Consider the following 25,604-nt stretch of genomic DNA (forward strand, 5'->3'; position numbering starts at 1 on the left):
TGGGGCTGTCTGTCCCCAGCCTGGAAGGTTTCATCTGAACCTCCTCCCTTGTGCCAATGGGGATTTGGGGCCAGGGTTTTCCTTGTGTCTTCCCACTGGGCTCTTGCTCCATCCCCATCACTGCAGTCATCAGACCCAGGTCTCATCCTGCCCCGGGTCACTCACCTTTCTGTCCTCAGGGCTTCAGAATGAGAGCAGAGCCATGCAAACATTTTGGGCACTCAGGGCTCCACACCCATTCTCACCTTTCTCTCTCCAGCTCCCCACCATCACCCAGAGCCCAGGAAGATGCCAGGGCTGGTGAACTGGGCCACCCTGTCCCGGCTGCCCCTCCTTGCGTCCGAGGTGACATCCTGTGTCAGCGGCTATGCCTTTGGGATGACAGCCCTGCTCACCTACCACAACCCAGACCCCCAGGCTTTGGAAGGCAAGTTTTAAGGAGTGAAGCTTGGAATGAGAACTTTAAAGTCAGAATATGGCAGTGCTGTGTTTCTGTGCATGCCTCCAACCTTTAGATGCTGGCGGGAAGCACAACCAAGTGTATTATGTCCAAGTCTTTTTAGGTGTGAAAAATCCCACAAGTGGGATTTTTTTCCCGCTTGGGAAGTGCCAAGAGGGACCTGGCTGGTGGGTGCAGGGAAGAGGTGGGTGTTGCTGACACCCCTCCTGGCTGGCAGGTCTCTTTGTGTACCCCTTGGACGAGGGCACGACTGTGGTGGGCTTCGAGGCGGCCGTGTCCCAGCGCACCGTGACAGTGCAGATCAAAGACAAAGCCAAGATGGATGGCACCTACTTCAACAGCTGCAGCCTCCCCCCTGGAAAAGCTGGTGATGGAAGTGGTGAGGGGGGGGTTGAGGGTGTTTCAGGGAATGTGGGGAGAAAAGGAGGGGAAGGGGAGTGGGGAGGTGACAGGGGGTGGCTGGCTGGTGTGAGCTACAGCACCAAAGGGGCTCCTTTTGGGAGGCTGAGGGGTTGTGGTGCTTTTGCCAAAAGTGTCAGTCTTACCCATCTTGAAAAGCACAGCTGGGCAGCCAAAGGAGTGATGCAGAAGCTGAGGGGGCTTTGGGTGTTTGATCCAGGGCTGGGGTTGTGGGAGGCCTGGAAAGGAGCATTTTCCATGCTTGCAATACCTGGTGTGGTCCAATCTCTGTGCAGGAAGGATTATGATGGATGAGGACCTGGAGAGGATTGTTTTTGTGGCCAACCTGGGCATGATTCCTCCCCTGGAAAGTGTCTCCATCTTCATCAGCACCTCTTCTGAGCTGCAGACACTGCCCAGCGGGGTGGTGAGGGTCCTTCTGCCAGCTGTGTGTGTCCCCAGGGTCCCCCAGCCCAGCCTGGAGAGCACCAGCAGCTTTTCCAGCCACCAGCCCCGACCGTGCGTAAAACCAAGGGTGGGCTCTGCCTGGGACTGACCCTGGGGCTTGCAGGGCTGGCTGAGCAGGAGCTGCAGGAGGCTGGAGAGTGGCTGCAGGCTTTGCCTCTGGCAGACCTGCAGTTCCTGGGGGGATAGAACATGTTGACAGGGTTGATTTGGATTTATCTCACTGCAGGGACAAACACCTCTGCGGCTCGGGGAGCAGGTTCTGCCTGGCTCAGCTGCTGGACAGTGAGGCCACCAACCCCTTTGAGTACGAGTTCAGCTTCCAGCTGGAGATCCGGGGGCCCTGCTTGCTGGCAGGTAGGAGCTCTGGGGCTGTCCTGCTGCACAAGGCTGATTTCTCACCTCCCCAAGGCAATGTCCACACTCCTCCTCCTCAATGTAAATCTGTTGGCAACTTAACTGTGCTGGGGTGGATTTACCAGTACAGGGCTGCTGCTAACGTGGGTTCCTGTCCTCTGCTGCCTTGTCATCTCTTCTCCCTGGTGTCCTCCTCAATCCCTGCTGGCACCTGGGTTTCCCTGGGCAGGAGTTGAGAGCCCCACACACGAGATCCGAGCAGACGCCGACCCCTCGGCTCGCTCAGCCAAGAGCGTCGTGATCACGCTGGCCAACAAACACACCTTCGACAGGCCCGTGGAGATCCTCATCCACCCGAGTGGTAGGTGGGCTCTGCTCCCCCTCTGCTGCTCTGGCCCCTTCCTGGGATCCTCATCTCAGCTCTGGAGACAGCTGGGTTAGTGCTGGCTCTGCAATTATTGTCAAGGTTAGGCTTCCCTGGCCCCTCTCAGGGTTTTCTGAGCTCCCCAAGTTCACAGCTACCGTTGTTTTCCCAACCTGCTTCTCTGCCAGACCCAAAGTGTAACCACAGCTGTTCTTCACACAGTTCTCTGCATTTCCAGAGCCCCACATGCCCCATGTCTTAATGGAAAAGGGTGACATGACCCCTGCAGAGTACGAACGACACCTGAAGGGGAAGAACGATTTCATTAAAGGCACTAAGAAAGACCCCAGTGCCAAGAAAAAGGTGAGAAACACAAGCTGCAGGTGTTAGCTGAGGCTTCCCATGGACTGGAGCTGAGCTAGAAGATGACTCCATGTTTCAGCATCAGATATTACACTGTCCCAACGAGACCTGCAGCATCCTCCCTCAGAGAGGGGCTTGTGTGGAGGAAGAGGGGAAAATTCAGCAGTGCTGCTGATAAACTGAGAGGGGAAGGAGCTCTGAGATGGTTATTGTGTGTATAATTAGTGCTAGTCTAGCATAGCATAATTAGAGAGGTGCATTGTGATACCATTAAGGGTATTATAATTATTGCAATGACATAGAATAAAATATTCTTTTAATTGCTCAGTAAATGTTTACTGTTTCTGGGTAGCTGTCAGAAAGAAAGAAGTGATTTTCCTGGGAATAATGAGCTGAACTGAAGACAAGGTAGGAGAGACTTCTCTTTGTTCTGCTGAGCAGCAAAGAGAAAAATATCTGTGCTGGGATTTGTGCCTTGTCTTCCAGCAGTTCTGAAGGAATGAGTGACAGCCCAACACTCTGGCATGTCTGGGATCAGTGGAAAGGAGCAGACAGCTCAGAGCCCTCCTGATTTCCAGGGTGGGCCCCTTCCCCTAAGGGACAGGCTGTGCTTGTGTGGCCACAGCTGTTTCACAGAGCCAGGGCTCTCCTGTGTGCCCAGGGATGCTCATTTCCCCCTCAACTCCTTCTCCAGGTGTCTGACCCTGGGTTCCTCCTGGCAGACATCCCAGACCTGCTGCAGGGGTGCTGCTGAGATTTCTCCTTTCACCAGAGACTTGTCAACCCTGCTCTCTTCCCTTCCCTTTGCCCTGCACTCTCTCTGGCAGGGCTGGGACTCTGCAGGCATCTCCTCTAATTGTGTTCAGCGTGTGGCAGGTGAAACGAGATGAAACTCCCACGCTACGCCTCGGATGGCTCCCTAATTATTTCTGCCTCTTTAGCATGTCAAATTATCTAAGGGGGGATCATTCTGGAGACATTTCCCTGCAGGAAAGCCACCTGTGCCCCAGGAGGACTGGGAAACAACTGCAGGGAGCAGAGGAAATGCCTGGAATACCTGGGGTAGATGATGGGCTGGAATTGCTGCTGTTGATCAGAGCAGGGCACTGTCCACTTCTTGGCTTAAATTAAATTAGCCCGGAAATTTCAGCAGTGAGTGATAATTAATTCTCCTCCCTCTGTTATGCAAAAGGCTTGGATGCAGTCAGCTGTAGGTTGGTGGGGATGGATGCACACTTGAATCAACTTTCCTTGACAAAATCTGATTAGTTTACTGTAATTGGATAATGGGTGAAGGGGAATGGAAGGGAGGTGAGGAGATGTTTTCTTTTCTGGCTGACCTGTAGCAGCTCCTCTGAAGCTGTTTACTGAAGATTTGCCAGTAAAATTCCCTCCAATCAATGAGAAATCCCAAAATATGGGTTCATCCTGATCACACAGGAAACTTATGTCATGGCTACCCAAGAGCATTCCAGGGAGTTGTGTGGATGGGTCCAGGGCCATGATTCAGTATTTGGACAGAGGCAGCAAGGAACACTCTAGTCTGGGATGTGATAAACTGGAAAAGTTGTTAAAGAAAATAAAGTCATATGGCTGGAGAGAAATGGAAACAGAAGAATTTGATTTCTCAGCAGCTGATTAATTTATACCCCATAGCATAGAAGGGAAAGTCAGGAGGATGAGTGGGAGCTTGGCTCATTCCTGTGAGCAGGACCTGTCTTTTCACTGGGTCAGAGAAGCAGTTTGTGTGTCTTGAGCCACAGGGAGTTAGTGAGCTTTAGAAAGCAAAGGTTGATCATCAGTTCTTAGACTGAGGAATGTGAGTCATGGCTGGAGAAAACAAGCCCAGTTATCTGGGGTCTGGTTTACTCCCTGTGAAACCATGGAGAAAAGCAGCCAGAAAGAGGAGAAAAGAGGCAAACAAAGCCCCTGAGGGTCGAGCTGCTGTTGAGGAGCTGTTTCCACACTCAGACCCAGGGATGAAAGGCCATGGCTGGGCTGGTGTGAGGTCCTGGAGCTCCCTCCAAAGCAGCTGAGGCCATGAACCCATTACTGCCTGATACACACATAACAGCACATTATAAACCCATCACAAGAGGTTTTTGCCAATTTAATTTTATCCCATTTGTAATGAATACTTGAAATAGGAGGAGAGAGAATGCAGAGAGCCGTTGGAGCTGAGTGCAGTGCAGAGATCATGCAGGTTCCTATCGAGCCGTGGCCAGAGCAGAGGGTTCAGCTTTCCAAAGCCTCTCAATCCCTACAAAGAAGTGATAAAAGAGATGGGCAGAAAAAGCAGCAAACCAGAGGTGGCAGGAATGAATTGGAGTGCTGAATGCAGCAGATCAAGGGCTGCATCTCACACTTCATTAGTGAGAGACCATGGAGAAAACCCTGGTGTGCCTGGTGGGATGCTAAGCTGTGCTAATGGACCAGGATTTTGGGAAGAATCTAATGAAATGTCTGCAGAATCAGTTTTCCAGGGTGCTGGGTAGGGCCAGGTCTTTTCATTTCTTCTCCAGGCTTTTATCTGAGTGTGCAGTTGCTCCATATAATCCCAGAATGGTTTGGTGGAAAAGACCTCAAAGCTTATCTTGTCCCACCCCTCCTGTGAGCAGGGACACCTTTCACTATCCCAGATTGCTCCAAGCCCCATCCAGCCTGGCCTTGGACACTTGCAGGGATGGTGAATACTGTGGGCATGGACAGAACAGGACACTTGGACATTTACCCACCTTGGTGTTGTCACCTCTGGGGCCAGAACAAGCAGATTCTGGTCCACAAAAGGCCATGCACTCACATTTTTAGCCTGCTCTAATTCCCCTCAAATTGAAATGGGGTGGAAAAATCAACTTCTCCAGCTCTCTCCTGCTCTCTTCCAGATGGAAATCATCAGGAAGCGACTGAACAAGGACATCCCCCACCACCCTGTCATCATGCTCAACTTCTGCCCTGACTTGAGGACTGTGCAGCCAGGCCTCAGGAAAGCCCAGGGAGAGTTTATCTTCCTGGTAGACCGCAGCAGGAGCATGAGTGGTGTGAACATCAGCCGTGCCAAGGTACCTGCAGGGGGGAGGCACCTGCCTGTCAGCAGGGATGCATGAGAGAGCAGTGGGGGTGCTGAGGGCATAAGTGTTATTACCAGGGGATGGGGGGTGATTATGGGCTGGGTTTTAGTCATCTCAGCCATGGTGATTGTTTGGTACCTGCAACAAAGGTGACTCTCCCCCATTCTTTTCCCCTTCTTCATATCAGCACATAAAATGCAAAATTATTTTCTTTCCCTCTTGCTGGTATGTTTTGTGCATCCCTTTTCCAGTTGTCCCTGTCTCCAGGAGGGCTTTGGGTGATGGCTGCCTAGGAGGAAACCTCCAGGGAGCTCCAAGGGGAGCGAGGTGCTGACCATGCATGGAGAGAGGTTTTGCTGATGGGCACCTCTGTGAGCCCACAGGAATGATTTAAACATGAGACATCCCTTTTCCAAGCACAAATGAACACCAGCAGCCTGGTGGATGGTTATGGGAGTTGTGTTGAGACCTCTGGATAAAAAATAGCATTGTCAGGGTATTTTGTGGGTCTGAGGTTCCCCTGCCAGATGTGGCTCTAACCCAGAGCCAGCCCTGGTGCAGGACCCTGCCCTTGGTCTGTTGAACCTCACAAGGTTCCTGTGCACCCACTGCTGAGCTTGTCCATCCTCTAGCACATCTCCTTTCCCATCTGTCTCCAGTTTCCATGGGAACTGCTGAAGAAGGACAGACACCTTCAGCAGCAAGGATTGGGATGCTGGGGAGCCTGCAGATGGCTGCAGCACATCCCCTGGCATAGGGAGGCTGTTCCCAAGGGGAACAGGACATCTCTGGAGTTGTACCCCCTTCCCCCAGCATCTTTAGGAGTCTGGGAATCTTGTCCCAGAGTGGATTTTTACTTTCCAGCTCCCAGCATTGCTGGGCTTGGACACCACAGTCCCTGCAGCCTCTGTGGAGGCAGGATTGTCCCCTAGGGTGGGGACCTGCAGGATCAGAGCCCTTCTCTGAGAGCTCCTGAAATGGAAACCCATAACAGGAGGACTGTAGTAACAGGAAAAACTTCCCTTCCTTTCTCCCTTCAGGAAAAAAATGTTTTGAGAAAAATTTTGGAGGAGATACCTCAAGGGAGAAACCCTTTGAGTGTCCCATCCTTGTTTGTCACTCACAAACATCAGGGGCCTTGCAGCAGGGGCTGTTCTGAGAGGGTTTGGGTGGGTTTTGGTTGGTGGAACCTTCTGCATCATCCTCAGCTGGCTGGATGCCTGGCATGACAGGCCTTGGAGCTGTGCAGCCTCAGGATGCACTCAGGGATGGGGTGGAAGGGCCCATGAGGAGCAGGAGAGCGTCTATCCAAAGCAGCTGGAGTGGAAAATTCAGGGATTTAAATTTCCTGCAGCCAGTTCCTTTCCCACCCTGATGCAGCCAGGGAGAGGAGCCAGGCTGTGATGGTGCACTCTGGCAAAACTGCACTAATAATTGGGAATTGACTTTTCTAGAAGCAAACATCCCTCCTTATTGAGCTGCCATACAGCTAGGGAGTGCAACAGGATCAAGATCAATATTTACCATAAGAAGCAATAAATCTTTCTGCTTGCTGAAATAGCAAGCAGGCATCAGTTGCCCATTTTGGGAAGCGCTTTAAGAGAAATATTTGGAAATTTGTATTTGTGTATTTGTAATGAGTTCCAAGATGGGATGTCAGCAGTGAGATCTGGAAGAGCCAGCATCCCAGGAGCCATCTGGGAGCAGTGGTATAAATATATCCTCGTAGGTTTGAGATAACAGCTTGGATTTGAGTACTCCAGAGCCTGTTAAAGGGCAGCCCTGTTCTTGCACATTATTCCACTGATTTTCAGTGCTCCAGCTCTGTGTTGGTGCTGAGTCTTACAGGCTTTGGGAGCTGGGCTGACCTGGCACCACAGCCCTGCTGGACCCAGGCAGGGGGTTTGCTGTGTCCCTCTGTGGTCACTTGGTCTTTGCCACTGGTAGGACAGCTCAAGGAGGCTGTGTGACCTTGGCAGCTCCTCCAGGGGCTGGCTGGAGGGTTTCTGCTGCCCTAGGCAGACTGGCAGGAGTCTGCCTTGATCAGCATTTAAATAGAACTGAGCTGCTCCTGAACACTTTGCTTTACATTTTGCTTTAAATAAACACTTCTTTAAATGGGCCTCCTCTCCTGCCACATAATTGCTCCTACAAGCTCAAGAGCTCCTTAGGCAGCTCTTGCTCAGTTGCTGTGATCACAAGCTCTGTCCTGGACTTGTCCACAATATCACTGTGACAATTCAAGTTGCTCTTGCCTTATGTAAAGCCCAGGAATAGGCACATTAGATAACCACCTCTGGTGAAGAAAATAGCTTAAAACTGTTGTCTCCCAGTTATTCTAATTGAAGCCAGCTATGAATACAAGAGAACTGGGGATGAGGGAGGCTTTTCCTTTTGTGTAACTTAAAGCTGTTTGTTTATTTTCTTCAACTTTAGGCATTCAGATGCATTGCATGTCGCACTTCTCAATTTCACACTCTGCTTCTCACCCACCAGCTCTGTGCTGCAGCACTGTGTTGCCAGCACAAATTGAATCCCTTAAAAACAAACAGAAAAAAAAATTGTTCAGTTCTTTGTTGTCCTTTTTTTTCCCCAAAGACTCCCCATTTTCCTCACTGCTTCAGGTCCCAAATATCATCAAGGGACTTTGAAAAGAGTGGGGACATATGGAGGCAAGGGAAAGCAGCAGTTGGTTTGTTGTCAGATGAAGGTGGGAATAAGATGGGCAGAGCTTTTACTGGTGAAATTGGGGAGTTGGGGCAGCCAGGGAGAGTCCAAGTGTGCTGATGTCTGTTTGCTTTCCACCCTCAGGATGCCCTGTTGGTCATTCTCAAGAGCCTGATGCCAGCGTGTCTCTTCAACATCATTGGCTTTGGATCCACCTTCAAGAGCCTCTTTCCTGTCAGCCAGGCCTATTGTGAGGTGTGTGAACCCACAGGCCATGGAATCACGGTCTGGTTTGTGTGGGGAGGGGTCTTGAATGGACCTGCCACTATCCCAGGTTGCTCCAAGCCCCATCCAACCTGGATCCAGGGATCCAGGGGCAGCCACAGCTTCTCTGGGCTACCTGTGCTAGGGCCTCCCCACTCTTACAGTAAATAATTTCCCTATAGTGCCAAATCTAATCCTGCCCTTTTCCAGCTTAAAGCTATTCCCCTTGTCCTGTCACTCCATGCCCTTGTCCAAAGTCCTTCTCCAGCTGTCTTGGAGCTGTCTTTAGGCACTGAAAGTCTCCCCAAAGCCTTCCCTTCACCAGGATGAGCAGCCTCTCCTCCCTCAGCATCTCCTTGGTGCTCGAGGGTGCTGCTGCTGACAGCTCCACCATTCCTTTGGGCAGGAGAGCCTGGCCATGGCCTGCCAGAGCATCAGGAGGATCCAGGCTGACATGGGCAGCACCAACCTCCTGTCCCCCCTGAAGTGGATCCTGCGGCAGCCGCTGCAGAGGGGCCACCCCCGGCTGCTGTTCGTGCTGACAGCCGGGGCCAGCGCCCACGCCGGGAGGGCTCTGCAGCTGCTGCGGGGCCACGGCTGCTCCACCAGGTTTGGGCACCCTGCAGGGCACTGTGGGGCTCCTCCTGACTCCCTGGGCACCTAAATCCAGAGACTGACAGGCTCCTACTCCGAGCTTTTAGGTTACTATTTGTCGGGTAATTGTAAATAAGCAAGCAGCTAATATTTAGAAAGGTTATTTATTACAAAGCACATCTTATTACAAAGCACATCTGTCTCAACAGGCAATAGCAAACAGCAATGGCAAATGCAGTAGCAATAAGCAAATGGCTAGAAGCCAGGATGGCTAAAAGCAGCAATGGTTAAAAGCAACAACTCTTTTAATACAAACTCTTATATAGAATTTTTCCAACAAGCTAAGATGCAAACTTGGACCAACACTCCTTAACCTGTTAGAATTCCAGTTTCTTAGCACACCAGGTTATGTATACAACTACTCATACAATCTATCTTGTTCTATCTAAGAAATGTCAGCAATATTCTCACTACAGCTCTATTATGTCTAAGTCCTGTCTACAGCTGTGGGCCTGGAGCTTCTGCTGAAGATATCAGTGTGTCTCAACCTTCATTAGAACACTCACAGCTACTGTGGCATTTGAGACTTTTCACTTACTAAAAGCATTAGAACTCATTTTAAAACTTATTCAATCCCTGCACTCTGATTTCTCTCTGAGGAATTCAGAGACCCCTGACTCACTGACTGCAGCAGCCAGAAACCTGGCCCAGGCTGGGATGAGCTCCCCCTGAGCCCAGCTCCAGCTCACACCCGTCCCCACTCCAGAGACAGAGGCAGGAGAGATTGCTGCTCTGAGCCATGGGAGAGCCTCAAAGGGTTTGGAACGGATCCCAGAAGTTCAGATGCTTTTTAAACAATCAAAAGCAGGATAATTGAGCTGACAACTTCACAGCTCTCAGCTGATGCTTCCTGCTAGGAGAGATTGACGTGCCAACAATCTTCCTTGCTCTTTTTTTTTTTTTTTAAAGCACATCTGGGGCTGGCCCCAGCTGCTTCCAGGATGGGGCTGTGCAGAATTGAATGTGCTGAAAGGCAGCAATGTAAAAAGCAGCTAATTTGTGCACAAGCTCCCAGCCTGGCTCCCCAGCTCTGATCACAGGCTGTTCTGGTTTCTCCTCTGCCTCTTTAAGGGGCACAAAACATGAGAAAAATGTAAAAAATCCTGATTCCTCCTCCATCTCTCAGACTTTGGGGTTATCAGGGAAGCTGCTCTGTGGGTTTGTACCTGCCCAGAGGTCTGATTGTTTCCCAGTGTAGATGCATCCCACCATCCCACCCCTCACTCCTGAGGAGCTGGAGGGGAGGGTTAAATGCAGTCAGAGCTGGAGCATGGTCTTGGGTAACCTGGAAGGGAGAGTCCTGGGCATGGCCCATCTTAAAAGAAGATCAGAGCCTTATTTAGGAGGGGTGTGAGACTGGCCTAGGATTTGCAGCCAGCTGAGGATTAAAACCCTCCAAGAGAAAAGCTCCTTGTGCAGATGCAGTTTGCTGCTGAAGGTGCTTTCTCTCTCAGCAGCTCACTGCCTGCTCAGATGCTGTATCCCCCCCATTCCCATCCTCTTGGCTTCCTGGCACATCTATCCCCACCAAGCACTGCTCTCCCTGCCTGGGCTCCAGCTCAACTTCAGCCTTCAGCCCAAACCAAATCCTGATTCACAGACCTGAGAGTTGGGGGGAGCAGCCTCACCTGGCCTGATCCTCCTTCCTTGAGAAAATGTTTATTTTCATTGCAAGCAGAGATAATTAATGGATATTTAGTGCTATTGACCACAGCCAGCAGGGAAAAGAGCTGAACTGAGAGCAAAGCAGCTTGTTTGTGTTTGCAGAGGAGGGGAAGGCTTGAGGTCCTGCTGGGAACCCCTGAGTGTCACTGCTGAAGGCTGAAGGTCTTTGGGGTCTGCTGAGAGGAGGGGTTCATAGAACCCCAGAATGGTTTGGATTGGAAGGGACCTCAAAGCATCTCATTCCACCCCCATGCCATGAGCAGGGACTCCTTCCTTAGCCCAGGGTGCTTCAAACCCCCTTCCAGCCTGGCCTTGGGCACTGCCAGGGATCCAGGGGCAGCCACAGCTTCCCTGGGCACCCTGTCTAGCCCTGCCCTCTGTCAGTGGGAAGCCATTCCCCCTTGTCCTGTCACTCCATGACCATGTCCAAAATCCTTCTCCAGCTCTCTTGGAGCCCCTTTAGGCACTGGGAGGTTCCCAACCCTCCTGCCACCCACCTAAATGGGATAAAGCCAGAGGAAGCTTCTGCCTGAGGGAGTGTGTGAGCTACATGGGGCTGGATTTTCCTTTGGATCCCCATTTTCCCTGTCCCTTTGCAGGTGCTACAGCTTTGGCATCGGGCCCAACGCCTGCAGGAGGCTGGTCCAGGGTCTGGCTGCTGTGTCCAGGGGCAGCTCTGAGTTCCTGGCAGAGGGAGAGAGGCTGCAGCCCAAGGTAGAGCCCCCACTCCCTGTGGGGCTGGAAGCCACAGCTCCCAGCAGGTCCATTCCCCACCCTGGTCCTATTTTCCCAACCCCTCCTGGCAGCAGGTGGGTGAGAATCCAGCACTGCAGGTTCACTCCCCACCCTGGTCCTGCTTTCCCAGCTCCTCCTGGCAGCAGGTGGGTGAGAGTCCAGCACAGTGGGCTCACTCCCCACCCTGGTCCTGCTTTCCCAACCCCTCCTCACTGCAAATGGGTGAGGGTCTATCACAGTGGGCTCACTCCCCACCCTGGTCCTCCCCCTCCTCACTGCAGGTGGGTGAGGGTCCAGCACTGCAGGTTCATTCCCCACCCTAGTCCTGCTTTCCCAACCCCTCCTGGCAGCAGGTGGGTGAGAATCCAGCACTGCAGGTTCACTCCCCACCCTGGTCCTGCTTTCCCCTCTGCAGGTGGGCGAGCAGGACAGGGTGAAAGAGCATCTCCATGGGGTGGGAGGTGTGTTTCCCTTCCCTGGGGCTGGGGGCTGCAATGCAGCAGCTCTGCCTTCAAAGGCAGCTCTGCTGCAGATACAGCCAGGGCAGAGGGACTGGCATCAAAGCAGCCAATTAGTTTTGAAGTTGGGCTCAGCCCTGGCGTTGCTCAGGCGAGAAGGACTCGGTGTTGGAGCGACAGGAATGTGCTGTGATGGCTTTGCTTGTTAAGCTGACTTTAAAGCCTCTCCATTCCCTCTCTCCCCATGAAGAGTAAAACTGTGTGCTTCAAATCCAGCACAGAGATGGCTCTGTCCCCTGGTGAATGCACTGAGCCTAGCCTGTCACCTGCTGCTTGGCTAAACCCAGAGAGAATTGGGTCTTTAGCTCCTAAATATCTCCAAAAAGCCAGCTTCTACCTCCTTGATCTCTCAAGGGGGAGTTCTGCAACTCCACCCTCTGCAGGGGCCTGGAGCACACAAAAACCTCTCTAAGACAGAATGGCATCAACATTTCTGATGTAAATTAAAAGCAAAGACAGTGAGGAGAGAGGTGTTTAATAAGAGCTATTAATAAGAGCTTTGCAGGCTGTGCAGCTCGGTGCCTTCAGCAGTCTGAGGCATCAATTAATGGCCTTACAAAACACAGCCTGGTGTGTCTTTCCAAGCCTGTGAAAAAGCAGGGAACAATAGGGAATATTTGAGCTGTTCTGTCTCTATAAATGCAGTGTTCAGTTCCCTTGGAGTGCAGGGAAGCTCGTGTGGATGGCTCCCTGGGAGGTTTGTCCATGAGGTATTCACAGATACTGGTCTTCTCCACACGTGGAACTGGCAGAGCATTGCTGATCTCTGGCAGTGACTTGTGCCAGCAATGATCTGTTCCAGAAACATCAGTGTGTGAGTGCTGGGCTTGGGACAAAGGCTGGGGCTCAGACCAGAGGAGGCTGACAGCGTTTCCTGAGTGCTGGAGAGGAGCAAGGGATATCAGAGAAAGTTCCCTCATGTTCACACCTTGCTCTGGGCTGGCAGCATGAGATCAGCCCTGTGCTCCATCACTGTCTGCTCATGGCAAAATTCATGGAATCATGGAGTCATTTAAGTTGGAAAAGACCAACCATTTACCTCTGTCAGTATAACTGTGCCAAGGAGATGGGGGTGCTGGGATGGTGTCAGAGTAGACTAAGAGGGAGCAGAGTGTCAGGAGAGGGTAGGAATCAGCTGGTGGGTTTGTTTGAGGGAATGCTGCCCCTCCCTGCAGCACATGGCAGGTGCACCATGGCTCACACCGTGTCCAGCTGCTGCTGAACCTGCCCCTGCCCTTTGCAGATGATCAGGGCTCTGAAGAAGGCGATGGCGCCGGTCCTGAGCGACGTGTCCGTGGAGTGGGTGTTTCCTGAGAGCACCGAGGTCTTGGTGTCCCCTGTCAGCAGCAGCTGCCTGTTCCCTGGTGACCGTCTGCTCAGCTACAGTGTCATCTGTGACACCTCCCTGTACCTCTCCAACCCCAGATCTGTGAGTCCCTGGGGCTGCCCCAGGAGCTTGGGGTGTGTCCACGCTCAGGGGGTGTCTCCTGCTTCCCAGCTGTGCCCTTAGGGAGGTGATGGGTGGGATTTTGGGGGCAGCAGTGCCTGGGGGTGCTGTGCAGCCTGTCCCAGCTGGGAGCTGGTGCACAGGCAGGTGTGGGAGCCGCTCCCTCTCTGTGCTTCCCCCCAGGACAAGCGGCGGCGGTACAGCATGATGCACTCCCAGGAGTCGGGCAGCTCTGTTTTCTTTCACTCCCAGGAGGAGGGAGCAGGCTCAGAGAGCTGGAACCACTGCAGAGACTCGGAGGGCTCCTGCCCCAGCAGCCTGGGCGTGGGCAGAGACCCTGGGGCAGAGTCAGACACGGACACGGGTCAGCTTTCCCTCTGTAATGCCCCCTCTCTCTAATCAAACCCCTGACACTGCTCCCCCAATTATTTTGCCTGATTTTTACATGTCTGCAGCTGCAAAGAGCTGGAGGAGTTTGCAGGAGAGATGACAGATCTCCTGAGGCTTGAGCGAGTCTGTTTGGTTTGGATGTTTTATCCAAACCTGTCAGGATATCAAGGGAAGCCCTGGTGAGCTGGGTTCTCTGGAGATTTTCAAAGCAGCTTTAGATTTGGCCACATAATTATTTACAAGCTTCCCAAGCAGTGTGAGGAGGAGTGGAGTGAGCAAATGGGATGCTCTGCTTGACCGTCCCTGTACCTGCAAAGCAGCTTCAGGACTGTAGGAACCTCAAAACTCCAGTCAGGAGTGGGGGGAATGGATCCAAAGCCCTCTCCAGGGTGTCACTCCTCCCCACCATGGCCTGGCTGGGTGTTTGTGTCAGCAGCACACGGCATAAAGCAGCTGGTTGCACCCCAGACCTGGGGAAACCTCTATTACTCATGGGATGTTCTTCCCTTTTATTCCAGGAGGAGCTGTGCTGTGCATCCCCTCAAACTTGTCAAAAGCAATGAGAAATCGTGTCTTTCCAAGGCAAATTTTAGTCTTGCTCTGACAGGAGCGTGTCTGCACTAATTAAATTTCATTAGTAAACCCTTTGTCTTCTCCAGGGAGGTTTGGGGAAGTGCAGTCAGGCTTTTTTTGGCTGAAAACTCCTCAGACAAAACCTTGCCTATCTGATCTCTTGACATCCCCAGGAATTATGAGTGTTTCTATTTCCTTTTGTGGTTTCCTTGCTTTGCTTAAAACGTTGCAGGGCTGAGCTTTGGCAGGACCCTGGGGAGGGCTCCCTGCCTCCCACCATGAGCCAGGGGGTGCTGCTGCTGGCTGGTCCCACTCCAGAGTGGAGCTGATCCCCTCTCCCACCATTCAGGAATGGATGTGAAGGCTGTGTCCAGGAGAAGGGCATACAGCACCACCCAAATCTCTGACCAGGAGCCTCGCAGGAAGGTGCCCACAGCCAGCGATCCTGGCACTGCCCTGGTGAAAAACCCCCTCCGAAAAACCCACCTGCAGGACCTGCAGCAGCTCAGCCCCGAGCCCTGGCAGCTGCATGTCCAGGTAGGTGATCCCCCAGGAGGGCTTTGCCTGCAGGTGGAAGCCAGCAAGGAGAAGCAGGAAAATATCAGGTGGAAAAGAGCCTGAGGGAAAGGGCCTGGCTCACATAGTCCTAAAATATTGTATAGATAATAGAAATAGATAAGATATATAGATAGGAGATACGGATAAGAGATTTAGATAATAGATGCAGATAATAGATATAGATAAGATATAGATAATAGGTATAGAAAACCGATATAGAGAATAGATATAGACAATATATATAGATAATAGGTATAGATAACAGATATAGATAATAGATATAGATATAGATAACAGATATAGATAATAGGTATAGATAATAGATATAGATAACAGGTATAGATAACAGATATAGATAATAGGTATAGATAATAGATACAGATAACAGGCATAGATAATAGATATAGATAACAGGTATAGATAACAGATATAGATAATAGGTATGGATAACAGATATAGATAATAGGTATAGATATCAGATATAGATAATAGATATAGATAATATATATATATATATATATATATATAATAGATGTAGATAATAGATGTAGATAATAGATATAGATAATAGGTATAGATAACAGATATAGATAATAGATGTAGCTCTGCAGCACATCACAAACACTGGGGAAATGAACCAAGCAGGGAGCACAGTGCCATCCTCATATCCCATAGCACTCCCTCCCCCTCAGAGCCTGTTTTTTCCCTGCTCCCCTTCCCCTTAGTGGCTTCACCTTGCTGTTCCTCTGGTCCTTCTTATCTCCCCACAATTTAGGATTCAAACTCTCCCTGTGGCTGTGCCCAGCAGGGAAAAGGAATTTGGTGCCAAAGCAGATTCCCAGCTGGAAGCACAGGATTATTCAGCATTGGGATGAGATGTGAACCTGTGTGGTGATACATCTGTTGAACAGGGCTTTGTCCCCTGCCTGCAGCAGGTGGAATTTGGGCAGATTTTTCAGCTGATCTGTGGGAAGGATAGGGATAGTTTTCTCTCATCCTTGGCACTGCTGGGATGCTCTGCTCTGCAATCAGCATCTGCAGGGCTGGGAGGACCAGCAGCACTTGTGTTCCCATGGAAACTGGGAGCGGGATGTCAGGGACTTTCATTTCCCCTCTGCTGTGGGTTAGGGATCTCTGGGTGAGGGGTGGGAGAGGAGATGAGGGGGCAAAGGGGAAAGCAGGGTCAGGGCTCCACAGGGAGGGATGAGACCTCAGCCCTCAGGCTACAGCATCAGAACCAGCAGGTTTTAGGGGTCCTGGCAGCATTCCCTGTATTGGGAAGGCCCCCAGAGCACCTCCTGTCCTCGGTGTGCAGGCAGGGGTGGAACTGACTCCTTTCTGGGGGCACTAAATGGTTAACAGCATGCTGCCTGCTCTTAATTAAATGCAGCCTGGTTTTGCTATCCCTCCTGCTGTCAGGGCTCCCAGTCCTGCTGCCAGAGCTTGACATTTTCAGGGGTGTGAAGCTGAGCCCTCAGCTCATCTCCACTCTTGCTGTGCTGGGAAGGAAAGGTCAGCACCAGCCATGAGCAGCTTAAACCCCTGCTCCATTCCCAGCTGGGTTCCTCTGGCTGGGAGGAGAGCTGGGGCAGGAGAAGGAGCAGGTTTGGAATGGAAAGGGTCTGGCAGGATATGTCAATATTAGCTTGGTAAATCATGCCTGGAGCAGCCTGGCTCTCCATTTTGCTGCTGGTGTTATAGAACAATGAAATTTAGGTGGTGGTGGTGGAGGTCATGTTGTTGTTGTCACTCAGAGAAAGTGTCCTTCCATCCACATCCTTCTACCACCTCTGTTCCTTGCTGGTGGTGTCTTAGGAATGTAGAGTCTGTCTGAGATGGATCTTCCCACAGCCCTGGGGATAGGGATGAAACCCAGACCTTGCAGAGGAGAGAACCTGTGTGGGATGTGGCACCAAAGATGCTGGAGTGGGGGATTCATGTCTCCTGAAAGTGGAGAAATAGTCTCATTAAAAAAAAAAAAAAAAGAAAAAAGAAAAAAAAAAGATAAAAAGATAAAAATTCCTTTCTCCCATCCCCTGCGCCTCTCTCCTTTCGTTACTAAGCAACTGGTCCTTGATCTTTCTGTCTCTCTTCTTTTCTTTGGTTCCCAAGTGAAGTCATTAAAATGTCTGGAGGGATGAAACTCATATTTCACCTTCTGAATGTCTGGGGAAGGAGCCCCTGGGGCCAGGGTCCCTTGGGGACACCCTGAGGTCTGGTGGAGGGCTCTGGGCATGGATCCCAGCTGGGAATGGGCAGAGGGAAGGACCTGTGTGATTGCATCCCTTGCTGGGGCTGGGAGCAGATGGGATCAGAGGGGACAGAGCAGGTCTGAGCAGGGAGCAGATGGGATCAGAGGGCACAGGGCAGGGAGCAGACAGGATCAGAGGGCACAGAGCAGGTCCATGCACGGATCACACAGGATCAGAGGGCACAGAGCAGGTCCATGCACGGATCACACAGGATCAGAGGGCACAGAGCAGGTCCATGCATGGATCACACAGGATCAGAGGGCACAGAGCAGGTCCATGCACGGATCACACAGGATCAGAGGGCACAGGGCAAGTCCATGCATGGATCACACAGGATCAGAGGGCACAGAGCAGGTCTGAGCAGGGAGCAGATGGGATCAGAGGGCACAGAGCAGGTCCATGCATGGATCACACAGGATCAGAGGGCACAGAGCAGGTCCATGCATGGATCACACAGGATCAGAGGGCACAGGGCAGGTCCATGCATGGATCACACAGGATCAGAGGGCACAGGGCAGGTCCATGCATGGATCACACAGGATCAGAGGGCACAGAGCAGGGAACAGACAGGATCAGAGGGGACAGAGCAGGTCCATGCATAGATCACACAGGATCAGAGGGCACAGAGCAGGTCCATGCACGGATCAGACAGGATCAGAGGGGACAGAGCAGGTCCATGCATGGATCAGACAGGATCAGAGGGCACAGAGCAGGTCCATGCATGGATCACACAGGATCAGAGCAGGTCTGTGCCCCTGGCTGCCCACACCCAGCCCTTCCCTCTCTCTCTCACAGCCCCTCCCGCCCAGCGCTGGCTCCAGGATCCGCGGCTCAGGCGCCCGGCACAGCTGTGTGTCCTTCTGCCACGACCCCAGCTCCCCAGCCCTGCCCGGGGGGCTGCAGCACACCCCTCCCGGGGGGATGGAGGCGTTCTCTGGCATCCCGAGCCTGCGCTCCTCGTCGGACAGCCGGAGCCCCGGGGAGCCGGGTAACTGCGAGGGGAGCGGGGGCAAACCCTGCCAGGGCTTGGAGGCACTGCACAGAGCCCCGTGTCAAAGTTGGGAGGGATTAATTACGGGTTTGTGGTGTCGGTGGGGAATTCAGCTGCCGGGGTGGTGATTAATGATCTGCCTCTCCCCTCTCTGCAGAGTCTGCCCAGCATCCATCCCTCACCTTTGAGACAGAGACCTCCTCCGACTGGGAGCCCCAGGACCCGGACACCAGCGCTGCCTGTGGCTCCCCACGCTGCCCCAGGACCCTCTGCAAGGCGGTGGTGAAGGGGCTGAGGAACAACGAGCCCGTGCAGTGGGAAGTCACGTTTGATATCCACCCTCTGTTCCGAGAGCGGGACAGCCAGGAGGAGGGTGACACAGACCTGTGGAGTGAGACCTTCCACCACCTGGCAGCCAAGTCACTCATCCAGGATTTCGAGCAGCTCGCTGAGAGGGAGTGTGAAATCGAGCATGGTAATGCACAGCTGGCTGCAGGCAGATCCTGCCCTGCCTTGGGAAGGATTTCCAGCAGTCTCAGCAACCTCTGGAGTGAAAACAAAAGCTGCTGGTGGTGAAATATTAGGGAATGTCTCACACAGCTCCAAAATAACAGCCCCCTTCAGCTGCCTTGTGCTCTTCTGCTTCTGCAGCCTTGCTGCACATGATCACTCCCAAGTTCATGTTTCCACTGCTCAGGAGCAGGGGTTGGACTTGATGATCCTTGAGGGTCCCTTCTGACTCAGTGTGTTCCATGATTCTGTGATTCCTCTGCTTCATGCATGAGGTAACGTGGTTATTTTTAAGGAGTTGGTCACTTGGAGCTGGGAAGTGGCACCCAACTCCAGCAGCAGCCACCCATCACTGCCCTGGGGCACACACATCCCTGGGCTGTGTCAGCCCTGCAGGGCATCTGGGCTTGGGGAATAAGAGCAGGAGTGGCAGCAGGCAGAGCTGAGAGGGATGCAGGGACACAGCCCCAAGCACAGAGAGGTCTGGGGGTGGGTGTGAGGGCAGGGGAGCCCACAGGACTCTGAGCCTGCTGTCCCTCCCCGGCAGGGTCTGGGCGGCGGTTCCAGCTCAGCGCTGTGCACACCAGCAAGGCCTGCAACATCATCAGCAAGTACACAGTGTTCGTGCCTGTGGAGCTGAGCACCAGCTCCTACCTGCCCACCCTGCTCCAGTACACACACACAGGTAACAGGGGGCTGGCACAGGGCTGGAACCTTGTCCTGGCAGGGAAGGTGTCACTGGGAAACTTCTCTCAGGGCAAACCCTGTGAAGCCACAGCACAATCTGGCACCAGACCCATACACAAGGCCATGGCCAAGCTCTTGGTGGCAAGAACCTCTTCCCATGGCCAGGGAAAATGGCTCCTCTGAGGTCTGGATGCCCAGAGGTGACCATAGAATCACATAATGGTTTGGGTTGGAAGAGACCTTAAAGCTCATCCCATTCCACCCCCCACCACCACCTCCACTATCCCAGGCTGCTCCAAGCCCTGTCCAGCTTGGCCTTGGACACTTCCAGGGAGGGAGCAGCCACAGCTTCTCTGCACAACCTGTGTCAGGGTCTCACCACCCTCATATCAAAGAACTTGTTTTCAATATCCCATCTAAACCTACTCTCTTCCAGTCTGAAACCATTCCTCCCTGTCCTGTCACTCCAGTTCCTGACCAAGCTCATTCTGTGGTTTCATTGCCACCATGCATGTGCCAGTCCCTCTCTAACACTGGCCATTCTCTTCTCTCCTGCCAAGGGGCAACATCCAAGCAAGGCAACCAGAGGAAAGAGAAGAGTTCAGGAACCAGAAGGCATCGTGGCTGCTCCCCTGGACGTCCTCAGTCAGTGTGTGGCCAGAATGGAGATTATGGATTTTACAGCATGAGTAAGATTCCCTGGGGTTTTATCTCCTTCCTGCTGTTAGAGATCTCAGTGGTTGGGGACACCTTCTCTGGTCTTTTTAAATTCTGCCTTCCCCTTTGCATACAGTGCTCACCAGACACGTGTCAGGCTGGGGCTCATCTCCTTAAAGGGCGAGGAAGCTCCAATTCCCCCCAAACCCTGAAATCCCAGGTGCTGCTGCTGGCAGTGCTCAGAAGTTAATTGGCAGCCATACCATGGATAACACGGAGGATGAAGCAGCTGTAATTAGGGACAGGGGGGATGTGAGACACTCACTTGTCACCAAATCCTGCACTAATGAAGGCAGGTTGGATTGGACCTTGCCTGGCACTGTCAGAGCCATGGCTGAATTAACAGAAGAGGTTCATTAACCCCATTGTGCCGTGGGAGGGGAGGTGCTGCTTCTGCCTGGCTGCTGTTGCTGATGTGGTTCCTGGTTGCAGATGCTGAGGAGAGCAGCCCCTCACCCTCCAGCACCCTGTCCTCATCCTGGGGCTGCCGAGCCCCTGAAGGTAGGCAAAGAGCAGCTGGCACTCAGTGCAGCTCCATCTACTCTGTGGTTTGGGCTTCTGCTGAGTTTTGGGGAATTTTGTAAAAATCTATGACCTAAAACTAGGCTTGTGAGCAGAGACCCTGACTCTTTCCGAAGGGTGGAACATGATGTGGCCTTTGGTATAAATCTCCCCCAGGTTCATTTTTAAGAGGTGTGGGAATTTTATTATCCCTATAGGAAAAATGAGGCAAGGGGAGAGGAAGGGTTTTGCCAAAGATTCAGCAGCCAAAGAAGCCCTTATCCCAAAACCTGGACTCTGCTCCCTTTTGTTCCCCTTGTAACCCCAGCACTGTGTTTCTCTCAGGGCCATTCCACAGCCTGTCTGCTTCCTCTGCACAAGCCCAAAAATCCATTGAGAGGCTCTTTGCTGCCAGGTATGGACCAGCTTGACCTTCCTCTGACCTCAGTAAGTGCCTTTCACCTGCATGGGTCTGATGTGGACACAAGCCAGGGGGAGAGGAGGGACCCCCAGGGATAGCAGCTGGAGCTGGGACTGAGTGTGGTGCCAGTGTCTGGGGAGCAGGGATGGTTCTGGAGGGGAGGGTGGGTGTCAGGATGGGCACAGAGGTCACAGACACGTTTTCCTCCTTTCACAGGCTGACCCTCAACAAAACCATGCTGCTGGTTCGAGCTGCCAAAGGCTTCATGAGTAAATCTCCAGGCAGAGGGAGTGAAGCCAGCTCTGAGGGTGACAATGAGAGCATGGACTACCTTCCCCTGGTGAGCAGCTCCTCCCTGGGTCTTGTTGGGGTTGTGTGGTCACTGCAGGGGAGCAGAGGAGGATCCCCCCAAACCTTCCTCCTGCTGTCTCTGACAACCATATGCAGTGACCTGCTCAGAGAGATGGAGAGCTGTTTAATACATCCCTTTTTCCTGAGCTACCCACAAGTGGTTGGTGTGCCAGAGCTTCCCTCTGTGCCCACCACCCCTTGCAGGTGTCCCTGCAGCTGGCCTGCGGTGCCTTCCTTCTGAATTCAGCCTTCTGTGATGCCATCAACATCCCCATGGAGAAGCTGAAGTGGACATCACCCTTCTCCTGCCACCGCCTGTCCCTCAGCCCCTCGGGCTCCTACAGCACCAAGAGCAATCCCTCCTTGGAGCACAAAGTCCTGAGCTCCAGCCAGCAGCTGCTGGACCCCAGTGGGCAGGGGAAGGCTCCCAGCCCTGCAGACACAGCTGGGGGAATAGGGAAGGCTCCCAGCTCTGCAGACACAGCCTGGGCAGCAGGGAATAATCCCAGCCCTGCAGACACAGCCTGGAGAGCAGGGAATAATCCCAGCCCTGCAGACACAGCCTGGGCAGCAGGGAATAATCCCAGCTCTGCAGACACAGCCTGGAGAGCAGGGAAAGCTCCCAGCCCTGCAGACACAGCCTGGGCAGCAGGGAAGGCTCTCAGCCCTGCAGACACAGCCTGGGCAGCAGGGAATAATCCCAGCCCTGCAGACACAGCCTGGGCAGCAAGGAAAGCTCCCAGCCCTGCAGACACAGCCTGGGCAGCAGGGAATAATCCCAGCCCTGCAGACACAGCCTGGAGAGCAGGGAAGGCTCCCAGCCCTGCAGACACAGCTGGGGGAACAGGGAAGGCTCCCAGCCCTGCAGACACGGCTCGGGGAGCAGGGAATAATCCCAGCCCGGCAGACACGGCAGTGCTGGAGGACAGCGGCCGCCTCCGGCACCTGTCGGGCAGCACAGCCGAGAGCATCTCCCGAGCCCCGGCAGCCGAGAAGGAGCTGTCCCCTCCTGCCATCACCATCCGCAGCTTCTCCTCCCCTCCCGTCCCCGGCGGTGCCCGGGGCTGCGGCACCGGCGGCTCCGAGCTCCGGGCTCTGCCCTGGGATGCGGAGCCGCAGCCCGAGCCCGAGGGGATGCTCTGGGCCACGGCGGTGGCGCTGGCCTGGCTGGAGCACAGCTCAGCGTCCTTCTTCATCGAGTGGGAGCTGGTGGCGGCCAAAGCCAGCCTGTGGCTGAGCGGGCAGCGCTTCCCGGCGGGATCCAGCCTGGCCGCGGTGAGAGCTGCAGCCCAGCAGCTCTTCGTGCTGCTCCGGCACTGGGATGAAAACCTGGAGTTCAACCTGCTGTGCTACAACCCGGGCAGTGTGTAAGAGGAGGAGGAGGGAGGCTTGGGCAGATTAGTGAGGGCACAGGAGCAGGGATCTGTCCTTAAGGAAATGCCTCCTCTGCTGCAGGGATGTGTTCATTAGAGCAAACCCTGCAAACAGAGCAGCCTGGGCAAAATCCTGCACTCAGCAGTCGGGATTTTGCCCTGGAAGGGAACCTACCACTGCCTGCAGTAGATGCTTTTTATTTTCAACTGGATCAGCACTTCCAGCTACAGCAGTTGCCTCTGATCCTGGCTTCTTCTGGTCTCAGCCCAGTTTCCAGAGCAGACCTTGTGGCCTGCTCCACTTTTCCTGTCCTTGCTTAGATGCCTCTTCCCAGCCCTGAATCACTGCCAAGCCCCCACTGCAGCCCCTCAGCCCCGAGTTCCTGCTTTCCTGAGGCTCCTGCCTGGCTCCTGCCACCTCAGATGGCTTTCAGAGAAGGCAGAGGTCTGACAACATGCTCATCTCATGGATCAAAGGGAATCTGGGCTGGGAATGACCACGTGAAGAGCAGCCCCACTGTCCCAGCCAGTGACACAGCCCAGCCACACACAAAGAACAGGACCAGCTGGAGGCTGGGACCAAACCCCATCACACCCACACGGTGCTGGGCTCCCTCAGGCCCTCTGCAGGAGTTTGTGAGATCCCTTGCAGCCAACGTGTGCCTTTGGAGCTTCACAGGCAGAGCCAGGGTGCCCAGGATTGAAGGACCAAGTGCCTATGGAGGGGTTGCACGCCACTGTCTGCAGTGTGGCTGCAATGCCCGTGGAGCCCATCCCAAACCCGCTGCCTTTCGCTCCCTTCCTCGGCAGGGAGCAGCCTTGCCTGTCCCAGCAGCCTTCTGTCTCGTGTCTGTGTGTCTGGGGGTGACACAGGAGGGAAAGCAGTGCTGGGGACCATGAGCACCTCTGCAGTCTCTGCTCTGGTGTCACCTCTCCAAGGTCCCCAGGACCATGAGCATCCTCTGGTTTCTGCTCTGGTGTCACCTCTCAAGGTCCCCAGGACCATGAGCATCCTTTGGTCTCTGCTCTGGTGTCACCTCTCCAAGGTCCCCAGGACCATGAGCATCCTCTGGTTTCTGCTCTGGTGTCACCTCTCCAAGGTCCCCAGGACCATGAGCATTCCCTGGTCTCTGCTCTCAGTGTGGCCTCTCTGGGGTCCCCAGGATCACCCTTCTGGTCTCTCCTCTGGTTTCACTTCTCTCGGGTCCTCAGGAGCTTCCCTCTGGTCTCTGCTTTCAGCATCAGCTCTCTGGGTTCTGCAGAACCTCGAGCACCCCTGCAGTCTCTGCTTTATGTCACCTCTCTGAGGCCCCCAGAGCCATGGCAGCCCTCTGGTCTCTGGGCTGGTGTCACCTCTCTGGTCCCAGTGTGACAATGCCCAGTGGTGCTGCCCGGGTGCCTCGGCACAGTCGTGTTCTCTGTTGTTGCAGAAGTGTTGCTGTCCCAGTAAATCACAGCCTGCTCTACTTCCCAGTGTGAGTCCTTTGTTGTGGGGGGATTCTTGGTGGCCACCCCAGCTGGTTGGTTTGCTGTTCAGTAAAATACTCAAAAATCCCCATCGTGATTTAGTGTGTGAGTTTAGGTCTGAGTTTCAGAGGGGATGAGGAGCTTCCTTCAGGTTTTGGGGAGTTGGGTTTTGCAAACCCTGGATTGCACAGCATTTGGAAAACTGTTGGATCCAGGATTTTAAAAATCAAGGGAAATTTGGTTCCTTTATTCTCTGAGGCAGAGATGGAGCTGAGAAATCTTCTGCTGTCTTTCTCTGCACAGTTTAACCTGTCACCTTGGTCAGTTCAAGGAAGCAGCAGAAATCCTGCCTTCATCCCACACCTTCCTTAATTAGTGTTGTAATTACAGGTATTAATAAAGCAGCCATCGTGTTTTCCAACCCAAAGCAGGATGTAGGAGCTCTGCCATCCCTTATTTTCTCCTTGGCAAGCAAGGACCCCCTCGAGTGCCCTCCTGCTTTTGGTGACCTCTGTATCTGTACATGTATCACAAAAAATAGACACTTGTGGCCCAAATTCCTCCCTCTGGACTCCATCTCTGGGGTTGGAGAGGTCTCCCAAGAAGGGGGTTGGTGTCACCAGCCCCAGCATTTCCAGACCTCCCTCTTTGCATCCAAGGGGATTTTCACCCCAGTAAATATTTTCCTTAAAGAAAGGCACTCCAGCGCTGTTGCTAATTAAGAGAAATTAGTTTGGATACAGTTGTCAGCTGTAGCTTAATAAGTACTCCCCTTTATGCAGTGTAAATAAATATTTTCATATAGGGGAGGGAGAGGAGCCCCATCCCGGGCAGCCTCGTGCCAAGGGGCGTTTTGGGGCCAGAAGTGGCCAAATTTGGGTTAAGGTGAGACCCCTCAGAGACCCCTCCGTGTCCCCACCACACCCGCGGGGTCGGGATTTTGCTGCTCCCGTCAGGGCAGCGGCTCCTCCTCCGCAGGGGCTCATTAGCCAGGAACCGGAGGAGCCTTTTCGTGCTTTGGAGGGTTATGAAACCTGCGGGAGAGGAGGGGGAGGACGGGAGAGCTTAAAAAAGAGCCGTCGTGTCCCCCCCCCGCCCCGCAAAGCAGCCGAAGGAAAAGGGCTGGCAGCAGCTCCAGCACAGATTGCGCCTCTGCCCCGTCCCCCGCCGCCGACGGGGTGGAGAACTTCGCTAGAAAACGACATTTTAGAAAGAATTTGATGTACGTGTGTCCCAGTGAGGGGTGGGAGGGGGTGCAGAGGTCACACCCCAGCCAAAACCTCCCTCTGGATCCAGGGGCTGCTCCAGGTGCTTTCAGCTCTCACCTCCCCAAATTGATGCAACATCTCGCTGCGATGCTGGGGAGGGGTCTGAGCCCACCAAACCA

General features: G+C 53.4%; 1 protein-coding gene across 1 annotated transcript; it reads left to right on the top strand.

The window, feature by feature from the left end:
- The first annotated feature begins 273 nt into the window (after positions 1-273).
- VWA5B1 (von Willebrand factor A domain containing 5B1) lies at positions 274-22,773 on the top strand. The gene is made up of 22 exons (XM_056508224.1): positions 274-427; positions 678-839; positions 1,156-1,378; positions 1,554-1,681; positions 1,911-2,042; positions 2,284-2,408; positions 5,291-5,467; positions 8,288-8,398; positions 8,814-9,016; positions 11,326-11,440; positions 13,223-13,408; positions 13,610-13,790; positions 14,739-14,926; positions 17,995-18,187; positions 18,348-18,665; positions 19,248-19,385; positions 19,948-20,076; positions 20,537-20,605; positions 20,951-21,020; positions 21,243-21,366; positions 21,582-21,800; positions 22,230-22,773. Exons 1-22 carry the CDS (start codon positions 289-291, stop codon positions 22,746-22,748), a joined length of 3,849 nt encoding a protein of 1,282 aa, XP_056364199.1. The 5' UTR covers positions 274-288; the 3' UTR covers positions 22,749-22,773.
- Positions 22,774-25,604: the final 2,831 nt, after the last annotated feature.

This window comes from Oenanthe melanoleuca, chromosome 21 (assembly GCF_029582105.1).
Source record: "Oenanthe melanoleuca isolate GR-GAL-2019-014 chromosome 21, OMel1.0, whole genome shotgun sequence".
In the NCBI taxonomy this organism is placed as follows: domain Eukaryota; kingdom Metazoa; phylum Chordata; class Aves; order Passeriformes; family Muscicapidae; genus Oenanthe; species Oenanthe melanoleuca.